This window comes from Oncorhynchus tshawytscha, linkage group LG04, assembly GCF_018296145.1.
Source record: "Oncorhynchus tshawytscha isolate Ot180627B linkage group LG04, Otsh_v2.0, whole genome shotgun sequence".
In the NCBI taxonomy this organism is placed as follows: Eukaryota; Metazoa; Chordata; class Actinopteri; order Salmoniformes; family Salmonidae; genus Oncorhynchus; species Oncorhynchus tshawytscha.
The window spans coordinates 47,023,873-47,043,418 of NC_056432.1; the positions used below are offsets into that span (position 1 = coordinate 47,023,873).

Genomic DNA, 19,546 nt, shown 5'->3' on the forward strand with positions numbered 1-19,546 from the left:
TGTCCTTGAAATGGTCTTGATATGTTCTTTAAAAGAGAGATCAGGGTCCAGAGTAACGCCAAGGTCCTTCACAGTTTTATTTGAGACGACTGTACAACCATTAAGATTAATTGTCAGATTCAATAGAAGATCTCTTTGTTTCTTGGGACCTAGAACAAGCATCTCTGTTTTGTCCGAGTTTAATAGTAGAAAGTTTGCAGCCATCCACTTCCTTATGTCTGAAACACATGCTTCTAGCGAGGGCAATTTTGGGGCTTCACCATGTTTCATTGAAATGTACAGCTGTGTGTCATCCGCATAGCAGTGAAAGTTAACATTATGTTTTCGAATAACATCCCCAAGAGGTAAAATATACAGTGAAAACAATAGTGGTCCTAAAACGGAACCTTGAGGAACACCGAAATGTACAGTTAATTTGTCAGAGGACAAACCATTCACAGAGACAAACTGATATCTTTCCGACAGATAAGGTCTAAACCAGGCCAGAACTTGTCCGTGTAGACCAATTTGGGTTTCCAATCTCTCCAAAAGAATGTGGTGATCGATGGTATCAAAAGCAGCACTAAGGTCTAGGAGCACGAGGACAGATGCAGAGCCTTGGTCCGATGCCATTAAAATGTCATTTACCACCTTCACAAGTGCCGTCTCAGTGCTATGATGGGGTCTAAAACCAGACTGAAGCATTTCGTATACATTGTTTGTCTTCAGGAAGGCCGTGAGTTGCTGCGCAACAGCCTTCTCTAAAATTTTTGAGAGGAATGGAAGATTCGATATAGGCCGATAGTTTTTTATATTTTCTGGGTCAAGGTTTGGCTTTTTCAAGAGAGGCTTTATTACTGCCACTTTTAGTGAGTTTGGTACACATCCGGTGGATAGAGAGACGTTTATTATGTTCAACATAGGAGGGCCAATACACAGGAAGCAGCTCTTTCAGTAGTTTAGTTGGAATAGGGTCCAGTATGTAGCTTGAAGGTTTAGAGGCCATGATTATTTTCATCATTGTGTCAAGAGATATAGTACTAAAACACTTAAGCGTCTCTCTTGATCCTAGGTCCTGGCAGAGTTGTGCAGACTCAGGACAACTGAGGTTTGGAGGAATATGCAGATTTAAAGAGGAGTCCGTAATTTGCTTTCTAATAATCATAATCTTTTCCTCAAAGAAGTTCATGAATTTATCACTGCTAAAGTGAAAGTCATCCTCTCTTGGGGAATGCTGCTTTTTAGTTAGCTTTGCGACAGTATCAAAAAGGAATTTCGGATTGTTCTTATTTTCCTCAATTAAGTTAGAAAAATAGGATGATCGAGCAGCAGTAAGGGCTCTCCGGTACTGCACGGTACTCTCTTTCCAAGCTAGTCGGAAGACTTCCAGTTTGGTGTGGCGCCATTTCCGTTCCAATTTTCTGGAAGCTTGCTTCAGAGCTCGGGTATTTTCTGTGTACCAGGGAGCTAGTTTCTTATGAGAAATATTTTTAGTTTTTAGGGGTGCAACTGTATCTAGGGTATTGTGCAAAGTTAAATTGAGTTCCTCAGTTAGGTGGTTAACTGATTTTTGTCCTCTGGCGTCCTTGGGTAGACAGAGGGAATCTGGAAGGACATCAAGGAATCTTTGTGTTGTCTGTGAATTTATAGCACGACTTTTGATGTTCCTTGGTTGGGGTCTGAGCAGATTATTTGTTGCAATTGCAAACGTAATAAAATGGTGGCCCGATAGTCCAGGATTATGAGGAAAAACATTAAGATCCACAACATTTATTCCATGGGACAAAACTAGGTCCAGTGTATGACTGTGACAGTGAGTGGGTCCAGAGACATGTTGGACAAAACCCACTGAGTCGATGATGGCTCCGAAAGCCTTTTGGAGTGGGTCTGTGGACTTTTCCATGTGAATATTAAAGTCACCAAAGATTAGAATATTATCTGCTATGACTACAAGGTCTGATAGGAATTCAGGGAACTCAGTGAGAAACGCTGTATATGGCCCAGGAGGCCTGTAAACAGTAGCTATAAAAAGTGATTGCGTAGGCTGCATAGATTTCATGACTAGAAGCTCAAAAGACGAAAATGTATTATTATTTTTTTTTGTAAATTGAAATTTGCTATCGTAAATGTTAGCAACACCTCCGCCTTTGCGGGATGCACGGGGGATATGGTCACTAGTGTAGCCAGGAGGTGAGGCCTCATTTAAAACAGTCAATTCATCAGGCTTAAGCCATGTTTCAGTCAGGCCAATCACATCAAGATTATGATCAGTGATTAGTTCATTGACTATAATTGCCTTTGAAGTAAGGGATCTAACATTAATTAGCCCTATTTTGAGATGTGAGGTATCATGATCTCTTTCAGTAATGACAGGAATGGAGGTGGTCTTTATCCTAGTGAGATTGCTAAGGCGAACACCGCCATGTTTAGTTTTGCCCAACCTAGGTCGAGGCACAGACACGGTCTCAATGGTGATAGCTGAGCTGACTACACTGACTCTGCTTAGTGACAGACTCCACTACGCTGGCAGGCTGGCTAACAGCCTGCTGCCTGGCCTGCACCCTATTTCATTGTGGAGCTAGAGGAGTTAGAGCCCTGTCTATGTTGGTAGATAAGATGAGAGCACCCCTCCAGCTAGGATGGAGTCCGTCACTCCTCAGCAGGTCAGGCTTGGTCCTGTTTGTGGGTGAGTCCCAGAAAGAGGGCCATTTATCTACAAATTCTATCTTTTGGGAGGGGCAGAAAACAGTTTTCAACCAGCGATTGAGTTGTGAGACTCTGCTGTAGAGCTCATCACTCCCCCTAACTGGGAGGGGGCCAGAGACAATTACTCGATGCCGACACATCTTTCTAGCTGATTTACACGCAGAAGCTTGGTGATCTCTGACTGTTTCATCCTAACATCGTTGGTGCCGACGTGGATAACAATATCTCTATACTCTCTACACTCGCCAGTTTTAGCTTTAGCCAGCACCATCTTCAGATTAGCCTTAACGTCGGTAGCCCTGCCCCCTGGTAAACAGTGTATGATCGCTGGATGATTCGTTTTAAGTCTAATACTGTGGGTAATGGAGTCGCCAAAAACTAGAGTTTTCAATTTGTCAGAGCTAATGGTGGGAAGCTTCGGCGTCTCAGACCCCGTAACGGGAGGAGTAGAGACCAGAGAAGACTCGGCCTCTGACTCCGACCCGCTGCTTAATGGGGAAAACCGGTTGACAGTTTCTGTCGGCTGAATGAGCGACACCGTTTGAGCGTTCCTACAGCATTTCCTTCCAGAAACCGTGAGAAAGTTGTCCGGCTGCGGGGACTGTACCAGGGGATTTATACTACTATCTGTACTTACTGGTGGCACAGACGCTGTTTCATCCTTTCCTACACTGAAATTACCCTTGCCTAACGATTGCGTCTGAAGCTGTGCTTGTAGCACAGCTATCCTCGCCGTAAGGCGAGTACAGCGACTGTAATTAGAAGGCATCATGTGAATGTTACTACTGGCCGATTAATTAGGGCCAATTTCAAGTTCTCATAACAATCGGAAATCTGAATTTTTGGGCATGTTACGACGTTGTATTTTTAGTTGTCACTCTGAAATTTCCCCTGATGTTGATCCCTGTACAGGGATCGCAGCCATAAGAGGATTTATTTAACTGACTTGCCTAGTTAAATAAAGGTATAAAAAAAACGGCAAATCGGCGGCCCAAAAATACAGATTTCCGATTGTTATGAAAACTTGAAATCGGCCCTAATTAATCGGCCATTCCGATTAATCGGTCAACCTCTAATATGGATTACCTTAACGTTGGGACAGGACAGCCCCCACACCTACTTCTGAAGTGTCCACTTCCACCACGAAGGGCAGCGTAGGATCTGGATGTTTAAGCAACGGAGGTGAAACAAGCCTTCACCTTGAGGTGAGGTGATCAAGCTAAAGTTCTTAATGAATTGGCGGTAAAAGTTGGCAAATCCCAAAAACATTGTAAACCCTTTTATGGTGGTTGGGACTGGACATGACCTGACAGCATCCACCTTCCTCTCATTCATTATGACTCCTTGCGGGCCAATATGGTAACCCAGAAAGGAGACCTCCTCCTGATGGAATTGGCACTTCTCTGCCTTAACTTACAGGTGGTTGGCCAGGAGGCATTCCAGGACTACTCGGACGTAAGCAATGTGCTTCTCCAAGGTAGTCGAGTAGACCAGGATGTCATCGATATAGATGACCACCTGGCGTCCGAGCATGTCCCGGAACACCTCGTTGACGAATGCCTGGAACACTGACCGAGCATTAGCTAATCCAAAAGGCACCACCAAGTACTCGTAGTGACCGGACATCGTTCTGAAGGCCATCTTCCATTCATCCCCCTCCCGGATGCGGATCAAATTGTAGGTACTCCGCAGATCCAACTTGGTGACAAAACGGGCCCCGCGGAGCTGTTCAATCGTGGCCGGCACCAAGGGCAGAGGGTAGCGGTACTTTGTGGTGATGGAATTCAAATTTCTGTAATCGATGCATGGGCGCAATCCTCCGTCCTTCTTGGCCACGAAGAAGAAGCCTGCTGACGCAGGGGAGTTGGATGTGCAAATGAAACCCTGCTGGAGGGCCTCCTGGATGTACTCCTCCATAGCCTTGGTTTCGGCCACTGACAGAAGATAGATGCAGAGCCTGTAAGCAGGTCGATGGCACAGTCCCAGGAGCGATGAGGAGGGAGACAGGTGGCGCGGGTCTTGAAAAAAACATCCCGAAGATCTTGGTATACCTCCAGGATGTTGGGCTGAAGGGCAACTGCAGGGCTCTCAAGCAATGTTGAACCACAGGGAAAAGGTAAGCAGGTCTTCCGGCATTCGGGTGCCCAGTCGGTGATTATGAGTGGGTATGAGGTGGGTATGAGGTAATGTTAAGGGAGGAAGCAAGGGCCTGGTCGATAAAATTCCCCACGGCACCGGAGTCCACTAGAGCTCTAGAAACAAAACATGAACGGACAGCCAACCAGTGAAATCGTACTAGGGTTGATCTGTGGTTGTCTCTCTGCTCCTGTGGACCCCCGTTTAGAACGAATCGGACACCGTTGAATCTGGTGCCCATCCTGTTCATAATAAGGACAGAGCCCCAGCTGTCTAGGATGGCATCGCTCAGCCGTGGAGAAACGTGTGGCCCCCAGCTCCATGGGTTCAGGCTCTGAGAGAGGCGATGGGGGCATGCATGGTGCTCCCGAAGAAGGTTATCCAGACAGGTGGCCATCGCGATGAGGGCATCCAAGGATATGTTGTCGTCTCGGCACGCCAACTACATCTGGACCTCTTCGCGCAGTCCTCTTCTGAATAGGCTGTGGAGCGCCAGCTCATTCCATCCGCTGGATGCTGCCACCGTCTGAATGGTAAGCGCGTACTCCACCATGGTCTGGACATCCTGCCGTAGTTGGAGTAGGCACTCACCCCCCTCTCTGGTCGAAGACCCCCCTGAACCCAGCTCTTCCTCTCCTCTCTCCCAGACGGCCGTGGCTCAGTCCTAGGTGGTGGTGGCAGCTCCCATCTGATGAGCGAAATAGAGGGAGCACTGGAGTAGGAAGCCACGGCATTTCAATGGAGTCCTGTCATATTTGTCCTGAAGGGACAATCAGGTATTGCTGACCAGGACGGACTACTGGATGGGCAGGGGTACTGGCTCGCTGGGTCGACTTGTGGTAGAGAATCTTCCGTTGTTTGGAGATGACACCCCTTGAGTAATGGTGACTCGTTGAAGAACATGGAGGACCTTATCCATAGCCATCACCAAATGAGCCAGCTGGTCATGGTGTTGAAGAAGTAGGTGTCCCTGTTTGCTGACCATCTGGGAGAGGTCTTGGTTAACTGCTGCATCCATTTGTTGAGGTAGCGTTCTGTAATGTAGACGCAGGGAGTCAGGAAGCAGGTGCAGTTAGTGAGTTTAATAATAACATAAAAAATACTACCTGATGACTGACAACAAAAGAGTGCTATATAAAGGGTATGTAATAAAGGGAGTAATGAAGTCCAGGTGTGACTGATGATGAGACGCATGTGTGCGTAATGATTGTTGCAGGAGTTTCCTCAACAACCAGGAGCATTGAAGAGCGAAGCTAAACTTCTCTGCTGTTTTGGTCCCATAGTGTGGGGTCAATTTCACGCCATATGTATCGAATTCAAAATAAAATACATCGTGAACATGAAAAATAAAGTTGAGAATGTACACATATTTTCAAGGATGGAATAAATGGAATGATGGAATGAAATAAATGTTGAAATCAAAAACCAAACAATTGAAAGTAAAATGTATAGAATTGTAAACAAAAATAAGACATCAAAGCAAAACCCCAAAACTTAAGGCGAGAGCAAAACTCTGACAAATTATAAAAAATGTTTTTTGAAAAGAATGCAAAAATCATTTTCGGTTAAACTTTCCCAGCCACAAATCCTATTGAATACATTTTGCCCACACTCATACTTGAATGTACTGCCTTTTGGTTACGCTACTCGTATCTTTTCTTTCAATGTTTCTTTGCTTTCCCTGCCAGTCTTTTCAATTGATAATTTTCTGTGAAGAACGGGGTTTAGAGGGAGGGGGGAGTCTCCATTGATGAATCTCCATTGGTCCGCTAGTTTTGGAGTGACGGTTCGTCTTAACCCAATCAATGAACATGATAGACAGGCTTTTTTTCTATTGCCTACTTAAGTACTAATTCTACTTCTCAGAGAGTTCAGTGTGTCAAATCAGAGGGCCTGTTGTCCGGACCTCTGGCAGTCTCTATGGGGTATGACAGGGTTCAATTCTCGGGCCGACTCTTTTCTCTGTATATATCAATGATGTCGCTCTTTCTGCGGGTTATTCCTTGATCCAGCTCTACGCAAACAACACCGTTCTGTATACATCTGGCCCTTCTTTGGACACTGTGTTAACAAACCTCTAAAACGAGCTTCAATGCCATACAACACTCCTTCCATGGCCTCCAACTGCTCTTAAATGCTAGTAAAACTAAATGCATGCTCTTCAACCGATCCCCGCCTGCCCGACCAGCATCAATACTCAGACTTAGAATATGTAGACAACTACAAATAAATAGGTGTCTGGCTAGACTGTAAACTTTCCTTCCAGACTCATATTAAGCATCTCCAATCCAAAATGTAATGTAGAATCCGCTTCCTATTTCGCAACAAAGCCTCCTTCACTCACTCTGCCAAACATACCTTCGTAAAACTGACTATCCTACCGTTCCTCGACTTTGGCGATGTCATTTACAAAATAGCCTCCAACACTCTACTCAGCAAACTGGATGCAGTCTATCACAGTGCCATCCGTTTTGTCACCAAAGCCCCATATACCACCCACCACTGCGACCTGTATGCTCTCGTTGGCTGGCCCTCGCTTCATATTCGTTGCCAGACACACTGGCTCCAGGTCATCTATAAGTCTCTGCTAGGTAAAGCACCGCCTTATCTCAGCTCACTGGTCACCATAACAACACCCACTTGTAGCATGCGCTCCAGCAGGTATATCTCACTGGTCATCCCGAAAGCCAACACCCACTTTGGCCGCCTTTCCTTCCAGTTCTCTGTTGCCAATGACTGGAACGAATTGCAACAATCACTGAAGTTGGAGACTTATATCTCCCTCACTAACTTCAAGCATCCGCTATCTGAGCAGCTTACTGATCGCTGCAGCTGTACATAGCCCATCTGTAAATAGCCCACCCAACTACCTACCTCATCCCCATAAAGTTTTTATTTACTTTTTTCTCTTTTGCACACCAGTATTCTACTTGCCCATCTTCATCTGCACATCTATCACTTCAGTGTTAATTTGCGAAATTGTAATTACTTCACTACTATGGCCTATTTATTGCCTTACCTCCTTACTCCATTTGCACACACTGTATATATATTTTTCTATTGTGTTATTGACTGTACTTTTGTTTATCCTGTGTGTAACTCTGTGTTGTTTTTTGTCACACTGCTTTGCTTTATCTTGGCCAGGTCGTAGTTGTAAATGAGAACTTGTTCTCAACTAGCCTACATGGTTAAATAAAGGTGAAATAAAAAAATGAAAATAAAAAGTAGATGTCTGATGTCACCAGTACGAGCCAAGTCTCCCCCTGTGCCCTCATGTCCTGAACATGGTGAACCAGTTACCAACACCTACGCTGAACGTTGTGCATCAGGTAACTCATATGTTTACCTAAGTAGTTAGATGGTTTGTCATCAATGTTATAGATATTAGATTTAATGACAAACCATCTAACTACTTAGGTGTTGGTAACTGGTTCGCCATGTTCAGGACATGAGGGCACAGGTGGGATGATTTGGTGCGTAGTGGTGACGTCAGACCGTCTACTTAAGTAGGAAATAGAAAAAGAGCCTATCTATCATGTTCATTGATTGGGTTAAGACGAACCGTCACTCCAAAACTAGCGGACCAATGGAGACTCATTGTCAAAATACACATTTGGACACACCTACTCATGACAGTGTTTTATTTATTTATGACTATTTTCTGCATTGTAGAATAATAGTGAAGATGTACAAAACTATGAAAGGACACATATTAAATATGTAGTAACCAAAAAAGTATTAAACAAATCAAAATATATTCTATATTTGAGAGTCTTCAAAGTAGCCACTCTTTGCCTTGATGACAGCTTTGCACACTCCTGTCATTCTCTCAACTAACTTCATGAGGTACCTGGAATGCATTTCAATTTAAAGGTGTGCCTAGTTAAAAGTTAATTTGTGGAATTTCTTTCAGTCAACCTACCAGGGTATTTACAAACAGCACAGGAATGAAATCATCAACATGTATTGATCACACCTTTATTAATGCTGCATACTTTTGCTTTAAAGCAGTATCCAAATCCACAGGATGTAGTGATCACAATATATCAGCCATGTCTAGGAAAACCAAAGTTCCAAAGGCAGGGCCTAATATAGTGTATAAGCGGTCATAGAATAAGTTTTGTAGTGAGTCATATGTTTGTATTTGTATTTATTATAGATCCCCATTATACTCTTCCTGGGGTCCGTCAAGATTAAGGCAGTTATACAATTTGACAAACATTACAATACATTCATTACAGAATTCACAACACACTAAGTGTGTGCCCTCAGGCCCATACTCCACTACTACATATTTACAACGCAAAATCCATGTGCACGTGTGTGTATAGTGCGTATGTTATCGTGTGTGTGTATATGCATGTGTCTGTGCCTATGTTTGTGTTGCTTCACAGTCCCCGCTGTTCCATAAGGTGTATTTTTACCTGATTTTTAAATCTGATTCTACTGCTTGCATCAGTTAACTGATGTGGAACATCAGTTACCTGATGTAGAATAGAGTTCCATGTAGTCATGGCTCTATGTAGGACTGTGTGCCTCCCATAGTCTGTTCTGGACTTGGGTACTGTGAAGAGACCTCTGGTGGCATGTCTTGTGGGGTATGCATGGGTGTCCGATCTGTGTGTTAGTATTTTAAACAGACAGCTCGATACACCTCTTACAAAAACAAATAATGATGAAGCCAATCTCTCTTCCACTTTGAGCTGTGAGAGATTGACATGCATGTCATTAATGTTAGCTCTCCGTACACTTTTAAAGGCCAGTTATGCCGCCCTGTTCTGAGCCAACTGCAATTTTCCTAAGTCCCTCTTTGTGGCACCTGATCACAGGACCTGCCTTGTTGATAGTGTTGTTGAGAAGGCAGAGCAGCGCTTTATCATGGACAGATTTCTCCCCATTTTAGCTACTGTTGTATCAATATGTTTTGACCATGACAGTTTACAAGATACAATATTTAGTTGAGGTTTAGGGTTTAGTGAATAATTTGTCCCAAATACAATGCTTTGAAGTTTGGAAATGTTTAGGACTAACTTATTCCTTTCCGAAACTAACTGCAGCTCTTTGTTAAGTGTTTCAGTCATTTCTGTCGCTGTAGTAGCTGAAGTGTATAGTGTTGAGTCATCTGCATACATAGACACACTGGCCTTACTCAAAGCCAGTGGCATTAGTAAAGATTGAAAAAGCAAGGGGCCTAAACAGCTACCCTGGGGATGAGGCTAGGTTTAGCATTGAGCTGGGAGTGGACATGAACTTAGGGTTAAGGCCTCAACTCTAGACAATTCATGAATCTGCCCCTCCCCCCACCACATGGCAGAAAGGTAGGCTGACCTAGAGTTAGTGTGCTTTTGAGTGACATTAGCAAAACGCCTACATTTGACCATGTGAATTTAACTATTCCTACAGAGAACCAGGCTTTTTTTCCATAGAAAAGCAAAACCTACAGCCCTCACATAACTACGTATGACGCCCCCTTTGACTGCTATTGAGCTAGCTAACCGTCCTTGCAAACAACTAATCATGACCTTATAGGGATGCCTTGTGTTGAGGTTCAGTTTCCTTTGGAAACAGAAAGTGTGTTACATTTCAAGTCAATCGACCCAAAAGCATTTTTGACCTCTTGCAGTTCTAGAAACTAAAGAGAGCCTTGTAATATGTTTATTATTTTCCAATAGAAAAAATACAGAGACACAAACATTGACATTAATTGTACTGTTGAATGAGATGGCAAATTTAGAGGACAAAACAAAATTTAACTCACACAGAATTATAAAAATGTTTTAAAAAATCCTAGGTGGTACATATTATAAGAAGACAGCTTATGGTCATTACACACAGTGTAGTTAAACCAAAAGTACATATTGAGTGAAGTACAGTTCAAATCCCTGAGCTGACAAGGTACAAATCTGTCGTTCTGCCCCTGAACAGGCAGTTAACCCACAGGCCGTCATTGAAAATAAGAATTTGTTCTTAACTGACTTGCCTAGTTAAATAAAGGTAAAATAAAAAAAAAAAAGTAATCAACAATGAGAGCCCAGTAAACATGTAATTTAGGATATGTCCAAAATAAGTGGGTTAAAGTCCCTTCCTCCTGCTTGAACGTCTCACACAGTGGTGAGGTGTCTGGGAATATTTTATGCAGTTTCACTTTTGAGTAATGTAACCTGTGTATCACCTTAAACTGAACAAGGTTGTGTCTGGCATTCACTGAACTGTGATTTATATTCCTGAGAGCTCCTACTCCGTCCTCATCTGAGATTTATGAACCAAGTTCCTGCTCCCAAGGCGTTTTAGTAGTGTATGCGGATACCTCTTTGTGGTCATAGTCTATGATAGTCTAGTGACCAACCCTTTTGAATGAGGTTTGACAAGGATAAGGCTATCTAATGTAGGATTATTTGGCTTAATGCCATACTGTGGAATATGTGTCCTTAAGAAACTGTGTTGCTGGCATGTTAAACTTACCCTGTAACTGTTGAAATGAAGCTAAATGACCATCCATGTACAAGTTATTGATTGTTGTGAGCCCCATCTCCCTCCACTGTGAAAACACCAAATCATCCAATACAGGGTGGAAAGCAGTGGGTATGTTAAGAAAATACCTAATCTGTTTCCACTCGGGTTCCCGAGTGGCGCAGTGGTCTAGCACTACATCTCAGTGAGTCCTCTTCATAACAAAGCTCTTAGTTTCTAGAACTGCAAGACCAAAAATAGTTTGTGTAGATTGACTTCAGATTTCATAGGCCGGGTCCCCCGGTCACAAATATGTACAATATGGTAATATTAAACCATTTTAGTTCTGCGAAACCGCCCCTATGACCCCCAATTAAGTCACTTCCTGTAAATAGACAGATAGACAGACACTACAGACCCTGTGATTGGGAGTTCGATTCCAGGCTGTATCACAACCGGCTGTGATTGGGAGTCCCATAGGGCGGCGCACAATTGCCCCAACGTCGTCCGGGTTAGGGTTAGGGTTTGGCCGGGGTAGGCCATCATTGTAAGTAAGAATTTGTTCTTAACTGACTTGCCTAGTTAAATAAATGTTAAATATGAATTTGTTTCAATATTGAGCAGAGCTCAACAAAACACATATATTCCATAGCACACTCTCTAGCGCCCCCCTGTTATGAATTCTGAAGAGGATATTGGTATAAAATGTTTGTCTGTCTGCCCAACTTTCTGCATGTGGACCTTCCTGCGGAGGGTCTGCTGTCCGAACCTCTGGCAGTCTCTATGGGGGTGCCACAGGGTTCAATTCTTGGACCGACTCTCTTCTCTGTATATATCAATGATGTCGCTCTTGCTGCTGGTGAGTCTCTGATCCACCTCTACGCAGACGACACCATTCTGTATACTTCTGGCCCTTCTTTGGACACTGTGTTAACAACTCTCCAGACAAGCTTCAATGCCATACAACTCCTTCCATGGCCTCCAATTGCTCTTAAATACAAGTAAAACTAAATGCATGCTCTTCAACCGATCGCTGCCTGCACCTGCCCGCCTGTCCAACATCACTACTCTGGACGGCTCTGACTTAGAATACGTGGACAACTACAAATACCTAGGTGTCTGGTTAGACTGTAAACTCTCCTTCCAGACCCACATCAAGCATCTCCAATCCAAAGTTAAATCTAGAATTGGCTTCCTATTTCGCAACAAAGCATCCTTCACTCATGCTGCCAAACATACCCTTGTAAAACTGACCATCCTACCAATCCTCGACTTCGGCGATGTCATTTACAAAATAGCCTCCAATACCCTACTCAACAAATTGGATGCAGTCTATCACAGTGCAATCCGTTTTGTCACCAAAGCCCCATATACTACCCACCATTGCGACCTGTACACTCTCGTTGGCTGGCCCTCGCTTCATACTCGTCGCCAAACCCACTGGCTCCATGTCATCTACAAGACCCTGCTAGGTAAAGTCCCCCCTTATCTCAGCTCGCTGGTCACCATAGCATCACCCACCTGTAGCACACGCCCCAGCAGGTATATCTCTCTGGTCACCCCCAAAACCAATTATTTCTTTGGCCGCCTCTCCTTCCAGTTCTCTGCTGCCAATGACTGGAACGAACTACAAAAATCTCTGAAACTGGAAACACTTATCTCCCTCACTAGCTTTAAGCACCAACTGTCAGAGCAGCTCACAGATTACTGCACCTGTACATAGCCCACCTATAATTTAGCCCAAACAACTACCTCTTTACCTACTGTATTTATTTTATTTATTTTGCTCCTTTGCACCCCATTATTTTTTATTTCTACTTTGCACATTCTTACACTGCAAATCTACCATTCCAGTGTTTTACTTGCTATATTGTATTTACTTTTCCACCATGGCCTTTTTTTGCCTTTACCTCCCTTATCTCACCTCATTTGCTCACATCGTATATAGGCTTGTTTATACTGTATTATTGACTGTATGTTTGTTTTACTCCTTGTGTAACTCTGTGTCGTTGTATGTGTCGAACTGCTTTGCTTTATCTTGGCCAGGTCGCAATTGTAAATGAGAACTTGTTCTCAACTTGCCTACCTGGTTAAATAAAGGTGTCTGTCTGTCTGCCTGTCTGTGTCTGCCTGTCTGTGTCTGCCTGTCTGTCTGTCTACTTGCAGGAAGTGACTTAATTGGGGGTCATAGGGCCGGTTTCACAGGACTACACAAACTATTTTTGGTCTTGCAGTTCTAGAAACTAAGAGCTTTGTTATGAAGAGGATATTGGTCAAAACACACACACTCACAGACAATGCAAGACAAACACCCCAGTCTTGCACTGACATCAAGGTCAGTTCCTCAGCACTGAATTGGCCTTGATGTCTTACTGCTGCCTATCTCAGGCACACAGACACACACACACACTCATCTTATTGAAACAACGTCTCATCACTTTCTCTCTCGCACACAATACAATGGCTTGACATCCCATAATTTCTCCTCCTAAAAACCTCAACAGCCTACCGATAAGCCTTTCCTAGGAGACCAGCCTGTAAGGAATGGGTTGTGTAAGAGGAAAATGCGTCGAGACATGGCCAGGGACAGGCCAAACTGAACAGGCTCTAATGCTAATCTAATCTCATTTTAGCTTAGTTAATTTATTGTTCTCTCTACCTGGCCCCTATTTGTTATATATTTGAGTTCTATGTCTTGTATTTCTATTCAATGGAGATTCTCCATTGAAAGAGCTTTTTAGTTCAGGACTAGGCTTAATCTGTGTCTGGGAAACCAGCCTGTCGTGTACTGTAGAATATATTTATACATTTGTGTGTGTGTGTGTGTCTAGCGGACCTGTTTGACATCCTGCTGCCTATGCTGAACATCTACCAGGAGTTTGTGAGGAACCACCAGTACAGCCTGCAAGTGCTGGCCAACTGCAAGCAGAACCGAGACTTCGATAAGCTGCTGAAGCAGTATGAGGCTAATGCTGCCTGTGAGGGCAGGATGCTGGAGACCTTCCTCACATACCCCATGTTCCAGGTAACACACACCACACACACATGCACACGCATCAGTAGCGGTTCCAAGCCCCCCCCAAAAAGCCCCATTCTGCACTAACAAATTTTATTCAGACATTTGGAACACAAATAAATAATCATAACATTTAAAACAATATAAATACAAAGACTCAAACATCAAAAAGTAGTAACAAAGACAAATAGAAACAAATGTGTGGATTTGGCACTCGAGCATCAATACATTACCCATCACCCAACACTGTCAACCAAGAGTCAAGACTAAACCAATTCACATTGGTGTGCAGACTGGTTTTGGATTATTCTTCACAATTTCACACAAACCAGAAAAGAAATGCAACAATATGTCTGTGAAACTATATATATTCATATTATGAATGAATTGTGGTTTCCTTCGTAGCATTTTCAAGTGTGACTAATTTTACTAATTGCATTAGTACTGTACAAATTTAGAGGTGCGATTCCCCCGCTCCCCCTCCCTCGGGCTTCCAGTGGAGAGACCTGAGGTGAACCTACCCCCCTGCCTCCCTATCTCATACTTCTGAGTGGGAGACCTTCCCAGGCAGTATTCTGCCTAGCTCACAAACTAGAATCAGGGCGCCCACTCCGACAAGGTTAATTGACCTACAGCAGTGACACAGTGACATCATTGACATAATGTGCAAATGAGCGATAGAAAATCGATCGCGCAAATGTGACCATTCTGATTTGTTCAACGCACACACACACACATGCACTCACACCACCACAAACCATATGTTCTGTAACGTATACGCTGGGAGTCGGAAAGCAAGTGCAGGTGGTGAGTTTAATATTAAACGGAACATCGAGCAATATAACAAACACGAGTAGCTTATAGACATGAAACACAAACAATACTGACTGGGGAAAGAACCTAAAGGGGTTGCCAGATATAGGGGAGGTAATAAGTGAGGTAATGGAGTCCAGGTGTGTCTGATGTGCAGGTGCGCGTAATGATTGATACCAGGTGTGTGTAATGATGGATCCCAGGACTGGTGGTTAGTATACCGGCGACATCGGACCCCTGAGGGGAGTAGCGGTAACGCACACTTATTCACACGTGCCTGCACACACGCAATGCATGCACACACTCACTCCAACACACAAATACATCCTCACATACCACATGTTCTAGGGACCATACACACTCACCTAGCAAATACCTACTTGTAGAACCCTATCTGTGGCCTTGCTCATAAACATTCAAACCATAAAGTCTCAATTAAATACCTCACCCTTCTCCCAATTACCCTCTATCTCTCTCTTCCTTTCTTCCTCTATTTGTTTTTCTCAGATTCCTCGTTACATCATCACTCTGCATGAGCTGCTGGCGCACACTCCGCACGAACACGTAGAGCGCAAGAGCCTGGAGTTTGCCAAGTCCAAACTAGAGGAGCTGTCAAGGTGTGTGTTTGTATGTGTGTGTTTATTTGTGGGTGTATCAATGAGTAAGAATACCTCAACACATTCAGGTATGAATTATCACCTCTTAGACATTTCATGTAGTATATCATGTTTGTGTGTTTCCTCAGGGTGATGCATGATGAGGTGAGTGATACAGAGAACATCCGTAAGAACCTGGCCATCGAGAGGATGATTGTAGAGGGATGTGATATACTACTGGACACCAGTCAGACCTTCGTCAGACAGGGTGAGCGTGCACACGTACACAGGTATATGCCCACACACATCAGAATTCACTTACACATTCATGACACAAACCATTGTTTATGTAACAGTATTTCTCATATCCATCTCAGTAACCTTGTGGTTAGACTGTCCTCCCCGTGATTGGAAGGTTGGGGGTTCAATCCCTGGTCGAGTCATACCAAAGAGTCTAAAAATGGGACTTGATACCTCTCTGCTTGGCATTAAGGAGATTGATTGGGGGTAAGGCCCTGCGATAAACTAGCGTCCTGTCCAGGGTCTGTTTTTGTACATCAAGCTGCCTCACGCTACAGAAACAGGAGATGGGCAGTTCTGGCTTGGACAAGGCTTTTTACATTTTTTCTCACACTCACCTCTCCCCACTCTTCCTGTCTCTCAACACCACCTCTTACTCCCTCCTCCCTCTCTCCCCCATTGCCCTCCCCCGCCAGGTTCTCTGATTCAGCTGCCGTCGGTGGAGAGGGGGAAGCTCAGTAAGGTGCGTCTGGGCTCTCTGTCTCTGAAGAAGGAAGGAGAGAGACAGTGCTTCCTGTTTACAAAACACTTTCTGATCTGCACACGCAGCTCAGGAGGCAAGCTGCACCTGCTCAAGGTGAGCCACACACACGCATATTACTGGCTATAATTCTCCACCCTTTTCCATCATATTGGTAGAATGAGTTTCCACCATTGTTAAATCCATGAGAGAATTTGTGTAATTGTACACTTTGGGAGAAAGGTGGAGAATTGGGACCTAGTCATATTTTAAGCACACAAAAAAAACACAAACAGTCGATGACCTCGGACCTCTCTCTGCAGCAAGGTGGAGTCCTATCTCTGATAGAATGTACCCTCATAGAAGAAACAGAGAACAGCGACGACGACTGTGAGTAGTGTGTGTGTTAACCAACCCCAGTCCTTTAGATCTATGCAGTGACTCAGACAGGCTCATTAAGTCTCTGTCTCCATACAGGTTAATTCGTGTCAAAAGAGAAGTGTCCACAGATAAAGCTCTGGCTGACCCTCACATCCCTTCAAATACCAGCTAACAGCATTCCCTTTAAATGACACTCATGCTGATCCTATGGCATCTCTCATTCATTAACCTTACAGAGGGGTCTTTTCACTCACAGACTTCCAGGGACGGAACTTTGAGTGACCCACACACACACACACACACACACGCACACACACACACACACACACACACACACACACACACACTGCAGGGGTAAATGAGGTGGACCAGCTTATATCTTATTCATGTATTAATCTTTATCTCGTGTCATACCAAAATACACTGTCATCCTAGGTGACCCAATCTTCTCATTTTCTTTCTCACTCTCCCTTCCCTTGTTTTTAGCGAAGTCCAGTGGTGGTCAGGTATTCGGTCAGTTGGACTTTAAGCTGATCATCGAGCCGTCTGACTCACCCTCCTTCACTGTAGTCTTGTTGGCTCCCTCACGACAGGAGAAAGCTGCCTGGACCAGCGACATCAGCCAGGTAACTAACTCTCTCACTTTCTCTTTCTCTTTCTCGCTTTCTCTTCTTGGAATAATAACCGAACAACAAAAAGTTCACAAACAGCACTGTGTGTTTCCCTCTGGGTATCCCATGAGGCTTTGCAGGGAGTAAACAGAGTGGTTGGTTCCCCAGGGGTCAAACCCTGGTTTGTGCTTGGCTCATCCCCTTTAACCCAGTGTTCCCCCTACATGCACGCACGCACACACACACATGCATGCACACACACACACACTGCACCTCCACTGAGGCTTGGCTTGATTCTAAACAAAGATTAGGTCAAAGGAAAAGTTTTAAGAACAACATATCTTTCCTTAGGTTTTTGATACATTTCTTGTAAACCATAATTACATACGACCTCTTAGGATGTTGCTAATATATCAGATTGAGGTTTAGATTGATCTTTCACTCCACTTATCTGCACTAACTCTCCCTCTCCTCCCTTTTCCTCTATCTCTCTCGCCCTCTCTCTCTAGTGTATCGATAATATCCGCTGTAATGGTTTGATGACTAGTGTATTCGAGGAGAACTCCAAAGTCACCGTGCCTCACATGATCAAGTAAGAGCGCCCACATACAGTTGAAGTCAGAAATTTACATACACCTTAGCCAAATATATTTTAAATGTTTTTCACAATTCCTGACATTTAATCCTAGTAAAAATTCCCTGTCTTAGGTCAGTTAGTATCACCTCTTTATTTTAAGAATGTGAAATGTAAGAATAATATTAGAGAATTATTTATTTCAGCTTTTCTTTCTTTCATCACATTCCCAGTGGGTCAGAAGTTTACATACAGATAATTAGTATTTGGTAGCAGTGCCTTTAAATTGTCTAACTTGGGTCAAATGTTTCGGGTAGCCTTCCACAAGCTTTCCACAATAACTTGGGTGAATTTTGGCCCATTCCTCCTGACAGAGCTGGTGTAAATGAGTCAGGTTTGTAGGCCTCCTTGCTCGCACACACCTTTTCAGTTCTGCCCACAAATGTTCTATAGGATTGAGGTCAGGACTTTGTGATGGCCACTCCAATACCTTGACTTTGTTGTCCTTAAGCCATTTTGCCACAACTTCAGGAAGTATGCTTGGGGTCATTGTCCATTTGGAAGACCCATTTGCGACCAAGCTTTATCTTCCTGACTGATCTCTTGAGATGTTGCTTCAGTATATCCGCATAATTTTCCTCCTTCATGACGCCATCTATTTTGTGAAGTGCACCAGTCCCTCCTGCAGCAAAGCACCCCCACAACATGATGCTGCCACCCCCGTGCTTCACAGTTGGGATGGTGTTCTTTGGCTTGCAAGCCTCCCCATTTTTCCTCCAAACATAACGATGGTCATTATGGCCAAACAGTTCTATTTTTGTTTCATCAGACTAGAGGACATTTCTCCAAAAAGTAGGATCTTTGTCCCCATGTGCAGTTGCAAACTGTAGTCTGGCTTTTATATGGTGGTTTTGGAGCAGTGGCTTCTTCCTTGCTGAGCGGCCTTTCTGGTTATGTCGATATAGGACTCGTTTTACTGTGGATATAGATATGTTTGTACCTGGTTCCTCCAGCATCTTCACAAGGTCCTTTGCTGTTGTTCTGGGATTGATTTGCACTTTTCGCACCAAAGTACGTTCATCTCTAGGAGACAGAACACGTCTCCTTCCTGAGCGGTATGACATCTGCGTGGTCCCATGGTGTTTATACTTGCGTACTATTGTTTGTACAGATGAACGTGGTACCTTCAGGCATTTGGAAATTGCTCCCAAGGATGAACCAGACTTGTGGAGGTCTACAATTGTTTTCTGAGATCTTGGCTGATTTCTTTTATTTTTCCCATGATGTCAAGCAAAGAGGCATTGGGTTTGAAGGTAGGTCTTGAAATACATCCACAGGTACACATCCAATTGACTCAAATGATGTCAATTAGCCTATCAGAAGCTTCTAAAGCCATGACATAATTTTCTGGAATTTTCCAAGCTGTTTAAAGACACAGTCAACTTAGTGTATGTAAACTTCTGACCCACTGGAATTGTGATAGAGTGAAATAATCTGTCTGTAATCAATTGTTGGAAAAATGAC

General features: G+C 43.7%; 1 protein-coding gene across 1 annotated transcript in view; it reads left to right on the plus strand.

Moving 5' to 3' along the window:
* The window catches only part of rasgrf2b (Ras protein-specific guanine nucleotide-releasing factor 2b), a 173,587-nt gene that overhangs the window by 81,093 nt on the left and 72,948 nt on the right, over positions 1-19,546 (plus strand). Inside the window, 7 exon segments of the mRNA XM_042320823.1 lie at positions 14,103-14,296; positions 15,608-15,717; positions 15,846-15,964; positions 16,413-16,573; positions 16,780-16,846; positions 17,324-17,463; positions 17,958-18,040. Of these exon segments, the coding sequence (XP_042176757.1) occupies positions 14,103-14,296; positions 15,608-15,717; positions 15,846-15,964; positions 16,413-16,573; positions 16,780-16,846; positions 17,324-17,463; positions 17,958-18,040 (874 nt within the window).